This window comes from Falco cherrug, chromosome 9 (genome assembly GCF_023634085.1).
Source record: "Falco cherrug isolate bFalChe1 chromosome 9, bFalChe1.pri, whole genome shotgun sequence".
In the NCBI taxonomy this organism is placed as follows: Eukaryota; Metazoa; Chordata; class Aves; order Falconiformes; family Falconidae; genus Falco; species Falco cherrug.
In genome coordinates, this window is record NC_073705.1 from 32627665 (window position 1) to 32649089 (window position 21425).

The 21425-nt window shown below is 48.1% G+C and overlaps 1 protein-coding gene across 2 annotated transcripts; it reads left to right on the forward strand.

Moving 5' to 3' along the window:
- Positions 1–1391: 1391 nt before the first annotated feature.
- Positions 1392–20539, forward strand: CXCL12 (C-X-C motif chemokine ligand 12). 2 transcript variants are annotated; one of them, XM_055720253.1, is made up of 5 exons: positions 1392–1551; positions 6865–6982; positions 10363–10449; positions 14120–14217; positions 16310–20539. In XM_055720253.1, the coding sequence occupies exons 1-5, from the start codon at positions 1491–1493 to the stop codon at positions 16339–16341; spliced, it is 396 nt and encodes a 131-aa protein (XP_055576228.1). In that variant the 5' UTR covers positions 1392–1490; the 3' UTR covers positions 16342–20539. The 2 variants fall into 2 exon arrangements, with proteins under 2 accessions (XP_055576228.1, XP_055576229.1); XM_055720254.1 differs by lacking the exon at positions 14120–14217.
- The last annotated feature ends 886 nt before the right edge of the window (positions 20540–21425 follow it).

Sequence of the window (21425 nt, forward strand, 5' to 3'; positions counted from 1 at the left end):
CAGCACTAGTGACAATCATTGGCCCTTTTAGTGCATCAGGTTCCTGCCCTACTGTGCTACTTTACCTAAAAGAAAGGGAGGAGAGCAAAATCATCTAAACAAATTCAATGCTCCTTGGTAAGCAGGGACAAAGAAATACAAATAACTAGATTTAGGGAGCTGGTTGTGTGTGTCAGGGAGGGAGCCAGTTCGTGGCCCAGCATCAATGCAAGCATTTCTCCTGGCCAAACAAGCTCTTCCCAGTGAAACGGCTCCAGGTTAGTACAGGTGCAAGATTTGGGTCCCTGTTTCCACGTGCTGTGGCTCACCTCTCGTGCTGTGGCTGAGAGAGTTTGAAGTTACCCAGGGTAACTTCTGGGTAACTTCTGTTAGACAGAAAGCCCTGCTGTCTGGTGGCATTGTGGACCTGTCCTTTGAATACCTTCAGACCAGGATTAGCTCTACCCACTCTCCTCACCTCTGTCCCAACCAAAGGCGCCTGTTTTAAATGTAGCCGAGAGGTCCAAATTCAATCAAAGCCTCGATGTTTATTTAAAGTATTGAATGGCAACCAACAGGGCCCCGTGGGCTCGGGCTGCAGACAGCCGGGGCATGCTGAAGTCAATTACACTTGACGATGCTGTAATAGCTCAGGGCCAGCAGCACCCCTTAGACCTGCAGGCGCTGCGGGCTATCGGGGCTTTCAGCCCAGGTGCCAGGGAGGCCGGCGGCATCTGCAATACAAAGGAGGAGAAATGTGGCAGGGAAGGTACGGCTGGGTTCAGCTAATACGAGCAAACGGTGGTTCGAGCTGAGCATGTGGAAGCAAAACGCGAAAGCCTCTTTCTCTCTCTTCCTCGCCCCCCCAAATTCCCGGGTAAAGTTCTGTTTTCGCGTGTGGTGTTGGATCTGATGCCCAGGGAGCCGGTGTAAATCTAGATTCGCGCCCACGGAGTGAAGTGGCATTTCTCTCCTCTCCCCGGTGTGAATGCTGAGGGTTACAGGACGCGTCCCCACCGCTGTCCCAGCTCCAGCAGCTCAAGTTCAAGAGCAGCGGGGCTGGGATGCCCAGGAGGGACAGGGACTGGCCTAGTTTGGTGAGGAAACTTCCTCCCGCCACGGCCCGGGCTGGATGGGGGGATCGTGACCGCGCCTGGCCGTGCGGGCGGGACCCCCGGGGCGAGCACCGCCGCTGCCGTCCCGCGGGGGGCTCGGGCCGCGGGGCTGCGGGACAAGCGCTCTGCCTGGGGGAAGACTGCCGGGCGAACGGAGCGACGAGAAGAGCCCTCGCTCTTTTGGTTCCTTTCCAAGCATTTTTAACAGAGGAAGGATGTAATAACATGCCACGGGCAATAAATCATAGGCTAGCTACTCCCCCTGGCTCCCCTCCCCCAGCCTCGGCGGTCCCGGCCCCTCTATAGAGGGAGGGGAGGAGGGGACTCCGGCAGAGCGCCGCAGCTGCCGGGACGAGCAGTCCAGCGCCTGCCCCGCGCCCCGCCAGCCGCTCCAGCATGGACCTCCGAGCCCTGGCTCTGCTCGCCCTCGCCCTGGCCATCATCTCCCTCTCGGAGGGTAAGTGCGCTGCGCTGCCGGCGAGCCGCCCGCTCGCCCCGCTCCCGCCTGCGGGCCGCCCGCTCGCCCCGCTCCCGCCTGCGGGCGGGGGGGTCCGGCCGGCAGCTGCGGCCCCGAGGAAAGCCCCGCTGTGCCCCCTCGCTCCGCCGCTCGCCCCGCTGTGCCCCCTCGCTCCGCCGCTCGCCCGCTCCCGGCGCTGGCTCCCGCCGCGGCTCCGGGGTGCGCGCCTGGCGAGTCCCGCGCCGTGGCGGCTGCGAGCTGGGGGCAGGCAGGCTCGCCCTCCCGCCCTCGCTTGTTGCGAAGGAGGCTGGTCCAAGCCACCCCCCGTGCCACACGCACCCCAGATTGAAATCGGCTGCGGGAAGGTTTTCGACAGCGCTCGGTCTGCAGGGAGGTGGTTTGGTTGCAAAATACATACATCGATTTCCCCTTTAAAAAAAACAGCCCTAAAAGTTACAAGAAATGAGAAACAGGCGCTTGTTGGGTTCCTTTTCGGTCCTCTGTCGTGATCTATCTTCCCTCGATCAGAGCAGAGCTGAGCCAAAGCGGTCACTCAGCAGGAATGCGCCGCACCCCCGGCGAGGGGGCGAGGGGCGGTTTGGGGGGCGCAGCGAGGTGCGCTGGCGAGAGCTCTGGGGGACGCGGGCCGGCAGCCGGCGAGCGCTGCCTCGGCGGCGTTTGTCGCTAAGGCAGCGACACCGCTGCTGTCCGTCCCGCTCCGCAGCGCCGTCTCAGCCCGTCCGCCCCGCGCCGGGCCCCCGGGCCCGCCTGTCACCGCCGGAGCACGGCTCCAGGGACCGCAGCCACCTGCGCCTCTCGCCCCGAGGGCAGCCCTGGGCCACGGGCTCCGGGGCAGCGGGGACCGCTGCCCACGCGTGGCGTGGCGGGTGTCCTGCCCGCAGCCTCGGGGCATCCCCCGGGCGCTCCTCCTGCGGCTGGCTTCTGCCTGGCAGGGACCGGCCCCCTGTTATCCCCTCATCGAAACTCTGCTGGCCAAGTAACGAGCGCCCTTTCAGACCTCCGCTCCTGTCTTATCGTCCAGTTCTGGCGATCGAAACTTGGGTGTTCCCCATCCAGGGCGGCGGAGGATGCTCTCCGATGCCCTCTTTGTTTAGCCTGAGAGAGTTAATTGCCCTCTTATAATTTCGCCGACGCCTTTCCATAGCACAGTCCCAGCAGCAACTCCGTCCCGGTGAAGCAGGCACACTGCCCCGGAGAGACCCCAACAAGCAGCCCCGGCCGGGTGGTCTCTGTCCCCTGCGGGCTGGAAGGGCAGCGCGCAGGTAGCGAAGGCAAAGCCGGGGTCCGCAGCGGCCGGGCCAGCCCCGGCCTCTCGCCCCCCGGCCCGCGGAGCGCGGATCCCTGCGCACGGCTGAGCGCACCAGGGTGCCCTGGTACCCAGGCGGGGTCCCCTCGGCTCTGCGGGCGAGTCAGTCTGGAGCGAGCGGGGGGGGGGAGCTTTGCCGGCCCACACGGGGGCTGCAGCCCCGACGGGAGGAGCGGGAGTTTGGGCACTGGGGACCACCAGGAGCTCAGGGCTGTCCCCCTCCTCGCCTCCCCTCGGGCAGCACTTGGTGCAGGGCTGGGAGGCTGGCAGAGCTGCCTGGTTGCACCGCGCTTTGCTCCCTGAGCGGCAGCTCTCCTTAGCTGGCAGCAAACGGCACCAGCGGGTACCTTTACGGCAGGGTAAGCGTGTCGGGACCTGGCTACCTGAGTAAGCAAAAGGCTTGAAAAGGTTGGAGAAAAACTCGAGTAAGGAGACAGGACCCTGCCGGCTGGCGGTGATAGGAGTGAAGTTCTTTGCCTACTTCTTTGCATGTCATGTTGCACGCTCTCAACCCTGATCCAGATGAGAGTTTGCAGGGCTACCTTGTCCTGGAGGGCAGGCGGGCTCTGAATTCTCCTAGCCACCCTGGTAAAGCTGTGTCTGCCTATCACAGACTCACTGCCCAGTGGAATGGAGCTGTTCTTAAAAAGTTGCTGACTCTCTCCTGATACTGACAAACGCACCCGTGGGTGAACAGGAGTAAATTGATGCTTCCATCAAATGTTTTGTCTGTTCATGCCCAGCCTGCTTGCCTGGGTAGAGCTTCCTTCTCCACTGAAGCGCCCAGAGCTTCCCAGCCCACACAGCAAGTTACTGATGGTAATTTTTAAGCAGAACGGGCAAGTCACTTGTTTCCTTACCATCCTGTTGCGGTATGGGTGAGGTAAGGCAGATCCCTATGGGGTGAAATAAGCATCTTCCAACATCGATAAGTGGCCACTCTGTGAGAGATTTTTGTGAGTGCTTTGTTTCTAGAGAGAATTTGCCAGCAAAAGTGGGTATTTAGAACCAGCAGAGCTCAGCTTTCAGTTAGGAAACAGTAAAAAAAAAAAACCAAACCAAAACACCCGAACCCAAGAACCTTTTGGACCATTCTAGTCAAGACCAAAAGGGTTGTTTTGGTTGTTTTTTTTTTTCTTTTGTTGTTGTTTTGTTTGGTTTGGGTTTTTTTTGTCTAAGGAAATAAGGCTGAAGGAATGACGTTAAGGTGTCTGAATACCGTCTGGCTCTTCTGTAAGCTTTGACTATATTCACCCATTTTTAACCAAATGTGTCAGACAGATGAAGTCTCAAAAGCTTCATGTACCATCATTTTCTTGAGAACTGGTGTTTTCATGTAAAGGCTATACTAATCTGTCCTGCTAAGAGAATGGCTTCAGCTGTGCTTGGTATTTATCAGACACCAGAGAACCAACAGAGCATTGACTCCTGCAGTACCTATCCGTAGAATAATTCTTTTCACCAGCTCTACTGTGCATGAAACAATTACTGTGCATGAAAAAAAATTCAAATTTTGAAATTATGTTTGTCAGCCTCAGAGTAAGACAAGAAATGTCCCCTTCCCAAATTATGGCCCTCAAGTTGCCCCTTCCCTTTCCCACTTTAGGATGATAGGGGTTCTTGTGTTGAGAGATGCCACGTGCACTAGTTTTCCCTGGTTTTCAGCTTTGCTGAGGGCAGCATGAGCTACAGCCAAGCCCTCAGAGCCAGAGTGCTGGAGGGGCAGCAGCAGGAGATATTGGTGTCCGGTTAGCAATGCTGAGAGCTAGTCCGGTTGGTGCCTGCGCTGCTGATCAGCAAGCAAGGGGCACAGAAACACCAAAGGGATTCTTGTGCTGGGAGAGCATATGTCATTCCATGTTGCATTGGGGTGACAGAAGAACGCTGGATGCTGGGGTTTCCCCTCTTCCTTGCTGTGCTGAATCCCCTTTCTTGGGCAGGAAACAACTCTGGGGCTCAGGGACATGTTAGCCATGGTTAAGCTTTCTCTGCTCCTGATTTCAAGTGGTATGGGATCAAGAATGTTCCTCTCCCCGTCTCAGAGAGGACAGGATTACATTCTCAAACCATAGATCTCCACACTTCATCTCTTGCATGTTGTTGAGGTTAAAGCTTGCTTAAATCTGGTTGGTACAGGCTTGCAGCAACACTTCCACTGCAGCTGTGCTCAGAGCATTGTTGCATGAGTCCATTCAATTTCAGTCTCCCTTTCCAATACAAACTCACTGATGTGTAGCTATCAGGCACAGATTTGCCGTGGGAAATCGTAGCGCCTTTCTCCCTTCCACATTATTAGCACTAGTTAGTCTAGTGCATGTTCGGGAGGCTCATCCTGCAGCCCTCCTTCCTCATCCCCCTGCAGATGGGAGCTTCTCCTCCCATTTATTAAGTCATAGATGATATCCCTGTTTGGGCTGCCACAAAACTGATAAAAAAAGCACTCCAATTTTGTTAACTTGTAGTCCAGATCCTAGTGTGGATTTGGAGAAACTCTACTCCCACTGATGAATTAATTCCTGTTTGCTCATCTGCCTGTGGGACCTGATTCTGGCTCATCTCTTGGTAGACACATTTGGAAGGAAAAAAGGGGTTTCTGTCCTGAGGACAAGGTAATTTCACCGTGTTGTCTGTCGTTATATGTGCTAGAGGCAGGCACTGGTAAATGCGCAATATATGCAAATCAGATGCACTTGAAAAGCTGTCTCTTTTCTCGCCTTCCTAGACGGCAGTGTAGGGATTCCAAGCCTTTCCCTGCTCTTTAGCTCTCCATCTGCCTTTAAGGAAACTGGGTTTGGATGCTGCAAGTGCTGCTGTGTGGCTAAATAAACAGGGCGGCAGATTGCCATGTAGGATCTAAAGCCCTGTCAGATATAGATCTGACCATCTACACCATGAGCCAGACCTTATGGGTTAGGCATATGAATTCAATTCCTCCCAGAGGCTGAAAACTGCTCCACTGGGAAATTGTTTCAAATCTTAGGCAGCTCCTTCTAGACTTCCAGGCAAGGCTTCTGGGTTTCTATTTTAGTGTGCATGGAGCTTTGAAGCTTACACACAGGGTATCTTATTTATTTGCACTTGGTTGCCAGTAATTAAGGTCTCCCATGGCGAAATCAGGTAGCAGGACTGCATCAGAGGCTGTGGTGAGTGCCAGGCTGCTTTTCTTAGTTCCACATGCATAAACATGGCTGATTTTTAGCCTAGGGGGCTAAATTTAATTCTGTCCCTTGTGATGCCAGCAAAAAAACTCATCCAGTCTGGTGGTCCCTGATTAGTATCTGGAGAGCTCGCTGCATGGTAACTGTCTCCTCGATTGCCGTTACTTTGCCACAGGCTGGGAGTTCAAAAGACTCCAAATCTTCCCTGCAAAACCACTGTGATCTTGCATCTCGAGTCACACCTCCTTGTGCGAATATCTCAGCTGGGAGTAAATGTTGGCTGTAGTGGGGAAAGGTCAGCCACTGGGCCCTGGGAAAGCCTGGAAAACTCAGGGCTTTTCTGCAGCCAGTAAGTCCCCCGTGAAAAGCCTGCACCTGAGCCGAGCCGTTTTGATCTGAACACTTTGGAATTCATCGCTTTCTTCTGGCTACCTTCTAATTTGGCCTCGGGTCAGAATCATTTGACAAGAATAACACCGAGGACAAGTGCCCCCTTTTTTGGCCTTTATCTTGTCTAATTACCAGGAGCATCCCTGCACAATGGAGCGGCTCCTTGTTCTAATCTCTTCTTCTTTACTTATCTCCATTTTCTCTCTCTCTTCTTTTGTCTTACAAAATCCCACGCACCATTATTGAAAGGCTGGGTACCGGGGTAAAAGGATTGTGCTGTGAGCTGTGGGCAAATGCTTTCCCAAAGCTACAGCTTTTCTGTTGCTTTTTTTCACCTGCATATTTGGAGGGAGTTTCTGTCAGCCCCGGTCTGTGTATCTGTGCTGTGACGGGGAGCAAGAGGGAGTAATGTGTCCTTTCTCTCCCTGTGTCCCGCAGAGAAACCCGTCAGCCTGACTTACCGATGCCCCTGTCGATTCTACGAGAGCAACGTGGCAAGAGCCAACATTAAGCACCTCAAAATCCTCTCCACACCTAACTGCTCACTGCAGATCGTGTAAGTCTCTTACTCTTTTCAGCTGGGTGCTAATCAAAGGTGTCGAAAAGAGAAGTCACGGAGCTGGCTCCTGCTTTGGTGGCTGCGATTTGGTCTGTCTCGTGCTGTGATTTCCAGTTCTGTGTCAGGCACAGCCGGGTGCTGCTTTACTCCACACAAAGGAGCCCAGCTAGATGTTTCCCAGCTGTGTTCTACCTCTGTGATCCCCCTGTGACTATGTAATCCCATGTCCTGTTCCCCCCTGGGTATGTGAGCAGGAATGTCAGACAGACTGTCCATTGCCTTGGATGTGAAGCTTCACACCTTGGGAAGAAGACAGTGGTCTGGCTCTTCTAATGCTCCACTTTTCCGTAGGGAGGAGCTAAACAAGCAAAAGGAATTGCTGGATTTTGTGTAGCCTCCACAGGAGGTACAGGCCCTAAACATATGCTGACCTGATCCAGGGACACACGTACCAGGCAGTGACTGTCTCCAGTAGGTCACAGATCACAGCAGGACAGAAATGATGGGTTCCCAATGGAAAATAACTGCTTCATTTTTACTGAAAAGGAAACACTGGTTTTCAGGAAAAATGGCGTTGTAGATTTGTGTTTGTGTTTAGGAAGGTCATTTTGCCTCATTTGTTCATGGGTGATCCCCCTCCCTCCTCACCCAAAATCCAAAATTTTCGAAGAAAAAAAATAGCATTAATCTTTCCACTGCAAGAGAGCTCTACTACTATCAACTTCTGTCGACCTCTGTGAGGGTCTCAGTGGCTAGACTGTGTTTCTGTGCAGTGCTCCCATCACCAGTTCTGTCTTCAATCGATGCGGAGCTCTTCCAGTTGCAGCTCAAACATTGTGAAAATCCAATCTTTGTCATCCAAAACAGTTCTGCACCCAGAAAACTGACATGGTTTCATGAGATTTCTCAGGAATGAACAGAGAGATTGAAGAACATGGATCCATTCATGAACCAGTTTGGCTTTATATGCCTTTTTTCTTTTTTAAACTGGGTAGGTCATACACAATTTCTCATGTCTGCTTCTGCCTTAGGATTTGGTGGAGGACAGTGAGAAAACTGTAAGCCTCAGATGAGAAATTATTTTCTTTCACAGAAATGGTAAAACCAGCTGTGACTAACTGATTTCTACCTATAAACAATTTTGGAGGCAAGCATCCAAAATGCAATAGTGTATAGATTTGTTCTCTGGGACTGTCAATGGATGTCATAAGGGTCCCAGTGCTAAGGCTTTGTGAGGATTTGGAATTTTCTGGAGTAGTTTCAAGAAAAATGGCAGGCATTTCAGACAGGATAGAGTATACATTTATGTCTTAACTAATGTGGGATCATAGTCATTAGAGATAGATAAGAGCACAAAATGCAGAAACACAAGCAACTCATGTTCTTGCCCATTCCTGATACAAATATGTTTGTTTGCAATGTGATTTAGTGGCACACAGAACACGTGAACTTATAGTTCACCATCTTTTTGTTACTTTAAAAAGTAAGGTATTTAAAAACTTATCTCCAAATACCCCTGAAACATCATGAGTTTGAACCAGGTCTTTCTTTATCGAAACAGAAGCTGAAATGGAATCAAAACTAACATATAAATTTCTCATCTTGATGGTTTTAGGCTTCATAAACTCTGAATTTAGTGAATATGCGTTATACAGTGAAGGTGTAAGTAATTTAAAAGCTACCATTTTCAGGTATAGAGAATCTCAGTTAAAGCATATAGTTTCAAAGAAAGTTATTTTTTGCACAAGTACATTCCCCTTCATGGCTGAGGGGAATTGTACCCAAACAAAAAGCCTAAAAGCAGGCTTTTGTCTTCCATTCTATTGGAAGTCAGGTTTCCAAATCCAAAATCTCTTCTGTCAATACCTACTTCTTGAAAACCCATCCTAAATTCCTTGCTTTTTAGTACAGGGAAATAGGCATTTTTAGCATGCAATTAATTGCATGCTAAAGTAGACACGTAAACCAGTTCACATTAGCACTCTATATAATTGCCTAGGTCTCCGCCACAACTGCACACGTAGCAGGCTCAGAAGTAAGTGTCTGAAAAAAAATCAATGTCTTAATATTAGGTGTGGGAAATTGCATTGTGGCTGGAGGCTGGTTATGTGTGCTTTTGGTTCTGTACCCTGTGAGGCCAGCTCAAGAGTTCCCAGGCATTGCTAACATCAGCAAATCCATTCTTACTCTCTGTTGGTATCACTTCACTGGAAATACTCCAGCTTGGCACTACTGTAAGGGAAATATGAATTAGGTCCATTCATCTCTTCATTGGCGCAGGGCTTGCAAGGCTGGATCTTTGATGTGTTTATGTTACAACTGTGGTGTTGCATAACTTCAGACCAAGAAGCCTTCTTGACCTGTTATTTCTTACGCCATAGTTTTCTATTCTGCAGATTTCATTTTATAAAGTGGGGAACATTTTGGCTTCCATCCTGCAAAATACTTAAACGAGTACTGAACTTATTCCTATGGGCATTTCCATGAAACTGCTGTTCTTGGCACTTTTGCATGGCAGGCAGGCAGGGAATATTTGTGAGCAGCTGGGGCAGAGGCAGAATGCTTCGGGGAACACAGGGAGACCACAGCCCTCTCAAGGGGCCCAGAGATCCCTGGAGGGTGAGACCTGCTGATGCGGGTGAAAAGCTATTTGTACTGCTTCTGTATGAAAGGTGCAGATAGCCCAAACGCCATGTTCAGAGGGAATTCAAATTAGCTAAACAGTCTGGTGTGGAAGGTGCAGCTTGGGCATCCAGGAGAAACCCCTCAGGAAGTTTCTGCTTTGGTTTCCAGTGCTGAGTGAATACAGGAGGAAAAACTTGCCTCTGGCACTATGGTACTTCCAGTTGCTTCCTGCCTGTAACCTTTTCGTTCAGTCTTGTATAAAACAAAATGCTAAGAAGTGACCAGACCTTCATAGCATCCAAGATGTATGGTTTGCTGTCTGTCCTCAAAACACATGAAACTTTCAGTTTTGTGTTGAATCTGAGAGCTGTTCTTAATAAATTCCTTGCAAAAATGACCTATATTTACCATGTTAGTATTGCCAAATGAAATTTAGCTGTTGTCAACACAGCTGTTGTCATAACAGCCCAGGTATGAACTGGAAAACTTAGATTCAAATTCTGTATTTGTCCCACCCCCACATGCATCCCAGTACAGACCACAAGAATCAGCATTAGAGGAGACAGATGGTACCAGTGCTTTGAAACCAGGGATATTTATAATGGGTGCCTTGAGGTTGGTAGGGATAACCCATCCTCTTTATGGATTAACTGACAGCAGCACTGACACCCAAAGAAAATAGAGCATCTGGGGGTGGGTGGCGGGTGTGAGCATTGCACACCAGACTCACTCTGACTTTTCTCCTTTGGCAGTGCAAGGCTCAAGAGCAACAGCAAGCAAGTGTGCATTGATCCCAAGTTAAAGTGGATCCAGGAATATCTGGAGAAAGCTTTAAACAAGTAAGGCAAGAGACAAATGGACTTAACAGCTAACATCCTGAGTTATTAAAGGGTAGAACATTAAGGTCTGGCTTTTACCATGTGGACAAAGTACTCGTGGAATGAGATATTGTTTTGAAGAAGGGTTTGGAGTTGACCTAGTCTGTATTAAAACAACAGCTTCTAGTATATCCTAAATGTCAAACTAAGAGTTTTGCCAGGGTCTGAGGCAAAATCTATCCTAATGCATTTGTTCTGGGGTCCCCAGCTCATCCTCTTTTAAAAAAAGCCGTTCTCCCAAGGAAAATGCTTCCTTTATGCCCCGTCTTCCCCAAGCCAAACTACAGTTACTTCAGAATCTATATTGTTCCAGTTTCTTTGGAGCCCCTTCTCCATGTTACACTGGGGGTCTGTTTGCACAGGCAGCTGAGGCCTGAGGGGTCTTGGTGCTAAAAATTGTTTCTCTGCTGGCCAGTGTGGAGTGCTATTAATATTGGCCAAGGTGAGATGCACTGCCACAAATAAAGCTCTCCCAGAAGACCAGGGTAAAACAAGCCATACTTGGTAAATTCAGACTTTTAAAATGTATTTTTATTCCCCTTGAATGCGGGTGATCATGGCTACTCTGAGGTGGACCCAGACTATCTCAGTTCAATTTTGTGGAAGTGCAGCACAGAGAACATTTCTGTGCTGAGAGGGAAAGGCTCCAGCCTTTCTGGGATGGAAGGTAAGACAAATGAATGGTACAAAGCATTTCTTCGCTTGCCCAGAGCCCTGGGCTGCAATTGATCTAGCAGCAGCATTTTGGCCAGCAAGTCTACCTGTGCACTCAGTATCCCTTGCCACCACATTCCCACCCCTCAGTAACCACACTGCAACCCTGCTGAATCTTACTGCCCCCTGCATCTGTAGGAGGAAGGCAGGGCTGGAATCCAGTCATTCACAAAAGCAATGCATTCTTGGAGCAATGTGGGGAAGGGTATGGCCCCAGGGCAGATGTGAGGCAGTACAGGTAGCTGAATGCCCCTCACTGTTTGCTTTGTAAATGCATCTGCCAAACAAGGGGTAGAGTTAAAAAAACAAAACAAAACAAAACAATGTTCTCATGTGTTTTTACAATAAGCAAGGGGGAAAATGTTACCAGAAGTAGAGAGAGTAACATGTGGCCCTTTGGGATCACACTGGGGCCAAGAGTGAGAAGGAGGAGGGAAGGAAGCCAGCTACCAAACTGACTGTGATTCCAGCCCTGATAGCTCTCCCCATCTCATCCAACGCTCCGTGCCTTCTTTGCTGCCAGCACTCAGCCCTTTTGTCCTTTGGGCAAATTCTCTGTAGAGGTAATCCAGGTTCATGCTGCCGGGGTGGCTTTGGATGTAGGCACAACTGAACCTAAGAGCAGGATGTGGCCCGTGCTGACCATCCTAGGGGCTTGAGCTACTTTTTTTTCTAACTTCGGGAAAATCCTCAAGCCCCTGCCTAAGTTTCTGTTTGCTGTCATCCCCAATGAAGCCCTTGGTGCTGTTCATAAGACCCAAAATTTAGGAGACACTTAAGAAACTTGTAGGGTTAGGCAAATGTGATTAATGTGCTCAGATCCTGCCTGCCTGACTTAGGGGAACAACTCAGCAGGAGCACGTTCTGCTCTCAATTCCACTAGTGTAGATCTGGGGCCAGCTCTGCAAAGCCAATGAGCCCATGCCTGATCTCCAGCCAGATTCTGGGTTTTGTTTACCTAATGCTAATCCAGAAGCAATTCTGCCGATTTGGTGGATTTCACCCTGGTTTACATTGAGTAACAAACAGAAGAGAATTTGGTCCCAGCTCTATGAAATAAGATGACAGAAAGCATATATGTCCATCACCTATTCCTGTAATCATGGCATTATTTTCATTTTCCAACTAGTAATGCTAGCACCAGTGGCATTTTTATGCTCCACAGACAGTCAGGGCTCTGTCTGTAGCATGTTCACAAGGCATGTTTTTGATATATTTTAGTGCACAGCTTTGACTTCTTCAATGAAATGTACTTCGGAATATATTTATAGCGCATCAAACAATTCATATATTTGAATTGGAGCCATATGAATGTTGGTAGTTTAAAACACCGATATCCCTCTAAACTACTAGCAGCTTGTAAAATAAATCTATATAGATCTATAAATGTTAATGTAGCTATCAATTTCAATCAGCCATATATTATATTTTTTCACTTGTACTGAAGTTGTATGAAATGTGACATTACCCTATATGCACTAGCAATAAAATGGCTAATTGTTTCATGTTATGAAAACCCAATTGTACATGGGAATTTATTTTTCTGGAATAAAATCAATACGTTTTGTAGAAAGGGCTCTTGTAATTGCTTAAGTAAAATCCAAACTGTCAAGACATCTTAATCTATACCAGTGCTTCAATTTGAGACTATCTTCTGTGTTATAACCTGCAGCTAAGGGCAGGGAAAAGTTTGTAGAATATAGGAGTCCAGTACAGTTGATTGTGAAACCAGAGACATTTTTTAGTAGGGAATTATTTTGCTCACTAATTCTGCTTAGCCTTTATTGTTGCTTTATATTCATCACATCTCCATGTAATACACACACTTATGAGACATCAGTAAAATACATTCAGGCTGTCAGGAATCCAAATTCCTTAACTGGCTTTAAAAATCATTGTGCAGCTGCTGTGGCCAACATCATTCAACATTCATTCATTTTATAGGCAAGGGGCAAATCTAACAAATCCTTTATCACTTCTAGGCAATCCCAGTCATCATTTACAGTACATTGACTGCCTTTCCCTTCTCCCTTCATGCAAGGATATGCAAAATCAGGCCCTTGCAGAGCTAACAGAGCCCAAATTAAACAGAGGCCACCTTGTCTGCTGTCGAGTTAATATAGTCCCACCTCAGAACTTCCCTCAGTCTGAGATACTGGAATCCATTTAGTGGCTACTACTGGCATGGACCAGATTGCTGATGGATCTGGAGAAGATAACAAAGTCAAAGGAAAAGCCTTTCCATTGAACCCACTGGGAGGAAAGAAAGGAAATTCCCAGCTTCTAGAGGCTGCCTGTGATGGGAGCCAAGCCCTGCTGTTGCCTTCCTACGTAGCGTTTGTAAACCCCAGTGTGGCCGCTCTCCCTAATTTCTGACCTCGTTTGTAAAGTAAGGGCTGAAGTAGCAGACGCCAAGAACAACTACCTCCTGGTACTCCACCAAGCGTGAGCTGGGTAAATGCCCCACATAGGTGGGGGCAATGTAGGCAACTATCTTTGCAGCCTTGTTTTAAGGCACCGAATGCCCACAAATCCCATAGAGTAGCCACCAGTTCTTGTTGATGTCAGTGGGAATGCTGGGTGGGAAGCCAGAAATCCAGCCCCCCTCTACTTTCATTTTACATCATGGGGTTACTGTGTGAATGGTGAGGCACCTGGCTGAAAAGTTCTGGCAGGCATTTGGGGAGGCTTCAGTGTTGGGAAAAGAGTTGTTCTGGCCTCAGAATTCGCAAACGTCCTGTCACCAGGGCACTTCCATTTGCCTAGTGTTCCTCTGAGGCAGAGGGTGTATGAAAGGGGTGTCATCATCATTTGCACCCTGCCAGCAAGTTATGAAGGGACCATAGGATAAATGTGAATAAGGCCTTTGTATACGGATAATTTATGGCAGTCTTTTTGTATTTTTCTTTTAATTTAGACCACGTCATCGCACTCATAAAAAAAAGCAACAGAAGAAACGGGGCCCACTCTGCCCTTCCCGTGCAACACCACTAAAGTCTCGTGGGAGGAAGAATGGTAGGAGGCATTAGTTTCTGAGCTGGGATACCTCAGGTTCAAGTCCCTGCTCTTACACTGACCTTCCTATGTGACCTTGGACAAATATATTAGCTTATCCAGACCTCCATTTTTCTCCATGTTTGTGGAGGGTAACAGCCGCACCTTCCCTGCAAGGGAGTGTTATATAGGTAAAACTCTTAGAACAGGGGGATAGTTAGGCACACCAGGGGTGGGGAAAATTTCCCATTTTACAGATGGGAAAATGGACACCCAAATAGGCCAAAATAACCCTGAATCAAAGCCAAAGTAAAAAAAACAGGGTAAAGGTTTGGTAGCCCTATTTATTTCAGCTAGCCATATTCCTCCAATACTAAACTGACAGAGTTAAACTATAAATAACAGCTGTGAGTTTGTCATGGGTGCTTTTTAATGACAAATGCTGCACTGGGTGGTGACAACATGATTTGGTGCATTGGTGACTGGTTGACACCTCTCCTATGGGAGATGCTAGGCAAGTCCCAGAGCAGGGGTCCTCAAACTTTTTAACCAGGGGGCCGGCGCGCAGATGAAGTGGCAGGCAGCCATCTGCGGCTGCTTGGTTCCCCCCCCCCCCAGCCCCCGGTGGGGGGAGGGGGGGGGGGGGGGCGGGGGGTTCTGTAAATACCGGGGGCTGGATTGAGGACCCTGGGGGGCCGTATCCAGCCTGCAGGCCGTAGATGAGGACCCCTGACCCAGAGCATGGTGTTACATATACCAATACTCTGACTGTCCCAGTTGCCTTTTTTTCACACCAGGGTGCTGTGTCCTGCTTTTCTGCACCAAAAGAAGTGGGGTTACTGGTATGGGATATTGGAGAAGATATCTTCAAAGAGGAAATTTTTACTCATGCCATGGTCATCCTCGTCATCCTCTTTATGCTTGGATGAGTTTTCTGAGGCTACCTTGACTGAAAGCAGCCACAACTGTCTCTGGCTGTGGTCACACAGTCTCAGTTGTCCAGCAGGCACTGAAAGGGATGTTTGTTCTGATCCTGTAGGCTAGACAGTACATACTGGGTCATCAGGGCTTTTGAATACCTGGTGTTTACCCTCTGACACTTGTAACTCAGCCTTAGTGACCTCATCTAGACTGCAAAAGGCCAACTAGCCTGGAGCAGGAGTAGGGGTTGCTTCAGACAAAACCTGGAGGCCACCAGCACAGGCTGGCTCCTTGTTCTGTGTGAACCCTGCACACAATACACTTGCACTTTGCTGTGGTGCCTAACCCACTGCTCCCCCAGGTACCATGCTCACACTGAACATGGGAGACTCCATTTGTCTGGCTCCTGCCCTGAGCTCCTTACCTCTGCACTGAACACCTCACACATTTACTGCGCAGCGTGTGGCTGCTCCCCCTCCCTGTCACCCCACCTTCAGTGGGCAGCTGGTCACCATGAGCTGTGACATGCTACCCAGCTGCTCACAGCAGGTGAGGTCCCAGAGCAGGGAGGCCATGGGGATGGCTCTCGGCTGGGTGGCACACGCAGGGGTGTCTGCTTCTCCAACCAGCCCATGGTGGGAGCTGAGCACCAACAAAAGCAGAGCATGGGCTGTCCTCTGTGTGCCTCCATCCTCACAGAGACCTGGCACCCTGTGGAGCTGCAGTTCATGATCTCCAGCAGAGCTGTGGGGTAGGAGCAGGTAAATGAGGCATTCCCAGTGCCACTTGCTCCACTACCGGGGCTTCTCAGAAATTATTAATCCCTCCTTTCCCTGCTGTTTATTTTTTGCCAAGTCTCTTTGCCCACCGACGATTCTCTGCTCTGGCTTTCAAGTCCAGAAAAAGCTTCCTAGCCAGCCTTCTTCCTGTGTTAGCTCTGAACACCTTACTAACTGTGATGAGCACAACCTGCCCAAAATAACTCCATTGCTGGGTTTGCCCTGCTGGGTCACAGTAGCTCCTTGTGGAGAACTTCCCCCAAAACATTTGGCAAATACTTGTTGGAGGGGCTGCAAAAGAAATGCCTTTGGGTTAGTCCAGACACAGATTTGCTGTTTGCCTAGGCCTGATATCAAAGCTTTTGCAACTGAAATAAACCTTAATAGTGTTTCACTCTGTTCTTCATCAACAGGAGGTTCAAGATGTAAGAGGCAAGCGTTGTAAGCCGTCTACAGGATTTCTTACTGTAGGACCCAGAGAGCAGATAACCAGTATTAGGGAATGAATACATGTCACTGTTATCATACAGCACAAAAGCAACGCTTCATGCATTTCCAAACGGTTTTTTTTGTTTGGTTGGGTTTGTGTGTGGGGTTTTTTGGGGGTTTTTTTGGTTTGGGTTTTGTTGGGTTTTTTTTTTTTGCACAAATTGGCTTGCTTTCACAGTGCTATTTTTATATAGTAAGATGTAACTATTTGAGAAAAATATGTTTTTATACAGGTTGGTTTATTACCTAGCACTGAGGGCAGATATAAATTTAAACTAACCCTGTGTTATTATATAATATTTTATTTCCTTTGCTATGTAGAGGTTCTGCTTTATTTAACTTTCTTTTGGTTCATGCAAGTCTCCTGGAGTCTTAAACCTAGAAGGACATGAACTGTACAGTGCAATGATGTTGTGTAAATAGTGGAGGAACTCCTGGCCTCCAGAAGTCATCAAGGCCAAGAACATAGGAAGGCTAAAAGGCATCAGACATTGATGAAAGTGGTCAGCATTACCATGGGTGGCATTTATAGGTATTTTGGGTGAGGGATTAAACTCAGGGCTACAGGGCTAAAGCCCTTCTCTGAAGATCAGAGGCCTTGGTGACAGCTATGAACAGCTGGGTTGTTGCATGTCTGTTATTGCAAGGTGCCAGTATGTGGTTTGCAGTGTGGCCCATTATTCAGTAGTGGTTGTGTGTGTTAGGAGCCACAACACTGATCTGATGTCACCTGGCATTTCCTATGTTCCTGTGTTTCTGATGACAAATTTTAGCACAAAAAAGAATGGATTATTAAATGTCTAACCACACAATTGTGTTGCAAGCTGCTGGAGGGATCAGATACGCTGCCAGGTACCAGGTATCTCTTCCCACCCTTCCACAGGAGGTGATGTCAGCTTGCCTGGCTAGCTTTGCACTGAATTGGGCAGAGATGCATTCATGTGACACTTCACCAACGATACTGTAGCCTTGGCTACTGAACAGTCATATGTACCTGAAGGATGTAACATCTCTGATTGCTCCAGAGATATCTAAGAAGAAGATGTCTGGCCCTATCTTTGGAGAAAAGGGATGTCTGGGGCAAGAGAGGGTCTGCCCAGTTTGTGGAAGGAGTGGTGTTTCTCGAGTGTGGACATGAAGGCCAACACTCACTGTTCACCAGTGGTGGCAGCCCTGTTTGCTGCTGAGCAGGATAGCCTCTGGAATTTCCTTTGCAAAGTGCACGTGGGGACAGGTACCACTTCTTGCGCCAATCCCCTCTCTCAGCCAGAGATTTCTTTCTCCTAATTCCTACCTGTACACACAACACCTTTGCTGTGTGGTGTATGGAGGGACACCTGCAGTACTGCAATAACTGTGTTATGCTGCACATTGGGATCTGGGGGGGAAGCACATCTGTGCAGCACAATGCTTGTGTCTGTATGTAGCTCTGTGTGTATTGTAAACAAACAAATGTTGTAAGATTGTATCTTTTTTGAGCGGGTTGCTTCAAAAGGAATCTTCCCTCTTCTCTGCAGCCTGTGTCAGGAACACTGAGAGGGGTCTTTCACTAAGTGCTCCTTTTTGTGGCAGGCATCTTTACTGCCAAAGAGGCACTTTGGCTAGCCAGGGACTACCTTATTTCCATGTGGATTCAGGTAAAAATCTTATATTTTCCTCTCTGCAAAACAGTGCTATTACAGAGAGGGTTTCAGCTGGGACCACATCACCTCATTTGCTTTGAAGTAGAAACTGACTGCTGCACCTAAAATGTGTGTGTGATTTTGACATTCCTTCTGTTGTTATTATTACCGGCCTGGTGCTTTAAGCTTATTGTCTCTCTGTTTTGAAAGGTCTGGTACCACTGTACTTGATGAAAACTTGAGTGTTGATTTGGTGTGAGCAGGATCAGATCCTCTGTTGTAAGGGTAAAGACAGGAAGAACTTTTGTGAGAAAACTAGTTTCTTGTATTTTTCCTGGACTGTACTTTATGCCTTAGGGTCTATCTGCTGTCCCCACACTTGCATCTGTAATTGCCAGTGGTTTGCCAGAGGCAGAAGTGTGAGTGTCAAAGCCAAGAATGACTTTGAGGAGGGTATGGAAGAATCTTGGTTCCGAGACATTCAAAGCTTGTCATTCTCACTGTCATTCTCAGGCAGGAATGTGCATTCTTCACACATTCCTCCCATCAAAGGACAGCAAGTCTGATTGATTCCCATTGGAGTAAACAGGGAGTTAAATAATGCTGTGATTTTGTTTCAACAGCCTACCTTGCTAATGATGACAAGTGCCATGAAGATTTTGTTCCTAGGGGAAACATTGGCTTTCCAGTGAAAAGATGGGGTGGGTAGATATGACTGTACAGCCTTGCCAGTGCTCTGCTGCAGTCCTCGTTAACAGGGAGTGCATTTGGGGTCAGCACCGGCAGGGAAAGGTCTCTGGGCACGTGCCAACCCTACATCACAGCCTGGGCAAACAGACTTTGACAGAAGCATTGAGACGGGCAGTGCTGCAGCACTCCAGCCAAAACCCTGGGGTCCCAGCTCTGGACAGTACAGCCAGGTGGTGGAGGTACCGCAGAAAATGGGGTCACCTGCCAACCTTCTCTCCTGAGGGCAAGCTAGTGAGTGTTGCAGCGGTAGACTGTGCTAAAGGAAGGGCATTTGCTCCTGGGAGAAATGCATGAGTAGCAGCAGGAAGGAAAGGGACTCCCTGCAAGGCTAGGGAACATTTACAGCCAGGTGGTAGTTGTCAGGGTGACTTGTGGGCCATCTGCCTCCGGCATTTCTTGAGACTCACATTGTGACCTGGGCCCTGACACCACTACACTGGTTGCTACTCATGCAGCTGAGACCACTCAGGGCATGGGGCTGCTGCTGAGGGCCAGCACTATGTCCCTCCCTCACCTGGGCAAGGTTGAGCATAGCGTGAACACAGGGGTGGCACAGACCTTGTCAAAAACCGAAGTGGGAACCTGATAAAAGCTTTCTCTTGCTTTAGACCAAAATTCAATCCGGAGTGGGAAGCTTTGCTCTTTGCCTGACATGATTTGCACGATGCATTGGGAAGAGCAGCCGTGCCCTTTTTGCTGGAGAAATCAATCACTCGCTGCCCCAGGCTCCGTGTGCTGCCCTGTGCATTGCAGGCTGCTCCTCCTGGGCACGCTGCACTCTGAGCAGGCTGAGAAGCAGCACTAGCAGAAACCTGCCCGGGGAGAGCACTTGATTTTCCTTTCTGCATTTAATTGTTGACCAAAGACTGAGTCAGGGAAAGGAAGCGTGAGCAAATGGGAGTGACATAGGGACCATACATAAGAGGAGGAGGCAAAAAGAGATAACACTGAACTGTGCCGAAAAAGCAGCTTCCGTAAATGTGAAATCATCATGTGTGGTATTTTCAAAGTGCAGCTGTCGAACCCTAAGATTGCATTATTTTTTTTAAAGAGTAGATGGTATTTATTGCTGTGCCAATTTTTTATTTATACTAGCTTTATACTTGTTCATATAAATAACTTATCTGAATTCTGCCTGAGGAAGGATGAAGGGTGTTTTTCTGATGTGTTTTTAACTAAGGTGTTTGAGCAAAGGTGACTGTTCATTTTGCAATGAAGGCTATGTTCAAAGTTAAATATACACGTTTCATTGAAAATGCAGTTCTTCTAGAAGTTTTTGTTGCTATTTTCCCTCTGTTGGCATCTAGAGGGTCCTTCTCTCTGGTAACTTGTTTTGAGCAATGTGATTTACAGCAACCAGAGCATTCTGAGAACTCATCACCTAAAATATGAACTCTTTTCTTTACCAACATCCCACCAAGACGAGCCTTGTCTGCAAACATGAAACTCTGATGGCCACAGAGAAGAAAACATGTATCATGATGAAAGGGCTGCATGAACCTCCCATCTTCCACTCCTTAAGAGCTCAGCATTGTCAGAATGTGGTTAATACTGTACTTCATATTTTTATTAGAAAAAAGAAATATCTTCCCAAATAATGTGAAAAAGGGTTTGTATTTGTGTTCCTGTAAGGCAGCTTTTGTGGAGGAGTTATATTATGCTTTTGAAATTACTCCTTTCATAGAATATTTTGAAAATAAACACTTTTATATTGTTGCAATTTCTCCCATAAATGTGTATGCACTTAAAAATTTCAAAATAAAAATGTCTATCTAAATGAAATTATTACTTGCTTTTAATTTTTTCCCCCTCACATACAAACAGCTAAAAGCTTCACATCACAAAAAACATTCAGATGTAGTTTTAAGTGTCCAGTTTCAAGGATGCTTCTACATAGCAGCCCTATGGGCTCAGACTCTGCAGGGAGCCTGAAGCCAAGTGCCCATGGGGTTTGGCAAGGAGTGGCAACCTAGGAGATTGAAATGTGCCATCTTCAGAAGGAAAGGCTTAACTATTTGCTCCCTAAACAGAAGGCCAAACTTTTTCTTATTATTTTTACTTTTGTTTTTCCCCCAGCTTGTCTCCTGCAACACTTTGACTTTGTGGAACTGAAAAGTGTGAGCTGTTTTCACTCCAGCAGTAGGGATGCCATCATGATCTGTGCTGGGGAAGGGGTGAAGGTTTCTCTGAAGAGCCTCAGGGGTGTCACTGGGTGCGTTTGACAAAAGATCAGATGTGAACAGCACCCTCCTTGGGGTTGGTTTTCCTGGAGCACAGCAGGGTCAGCCTTCTGTTTGGAGGTGGGGCATGGTTTTAGAGGCTTATAGGACTGGTGTGAGATCCTGGAGATATAATCCTAACTTGGATGATGTTGTAGGGAATTTGCTGTGAGTCTCGAAACCATGAGTTGAAAATTGGGTTTTGGCAGTGCCTTCCCCCTTCTCTGAGTCCCCATGGCAGGGGCAAAGTGTTTCTCCTGGTCACCCGGCTCCCTCCACAGCTGCCTGGCTCCAACATGCCAGTCATCCTTCCTCCATTCATCCACTGCAACAACACAGGTGAATCCCAGCACCATGTATAGCGCTGGCTGGAGCAAAGGTTAGGGATGATTTAATATCTCATAACAGTGAAACAGGGCTTAAGCCTTACCGATCTTATTCAATAAATA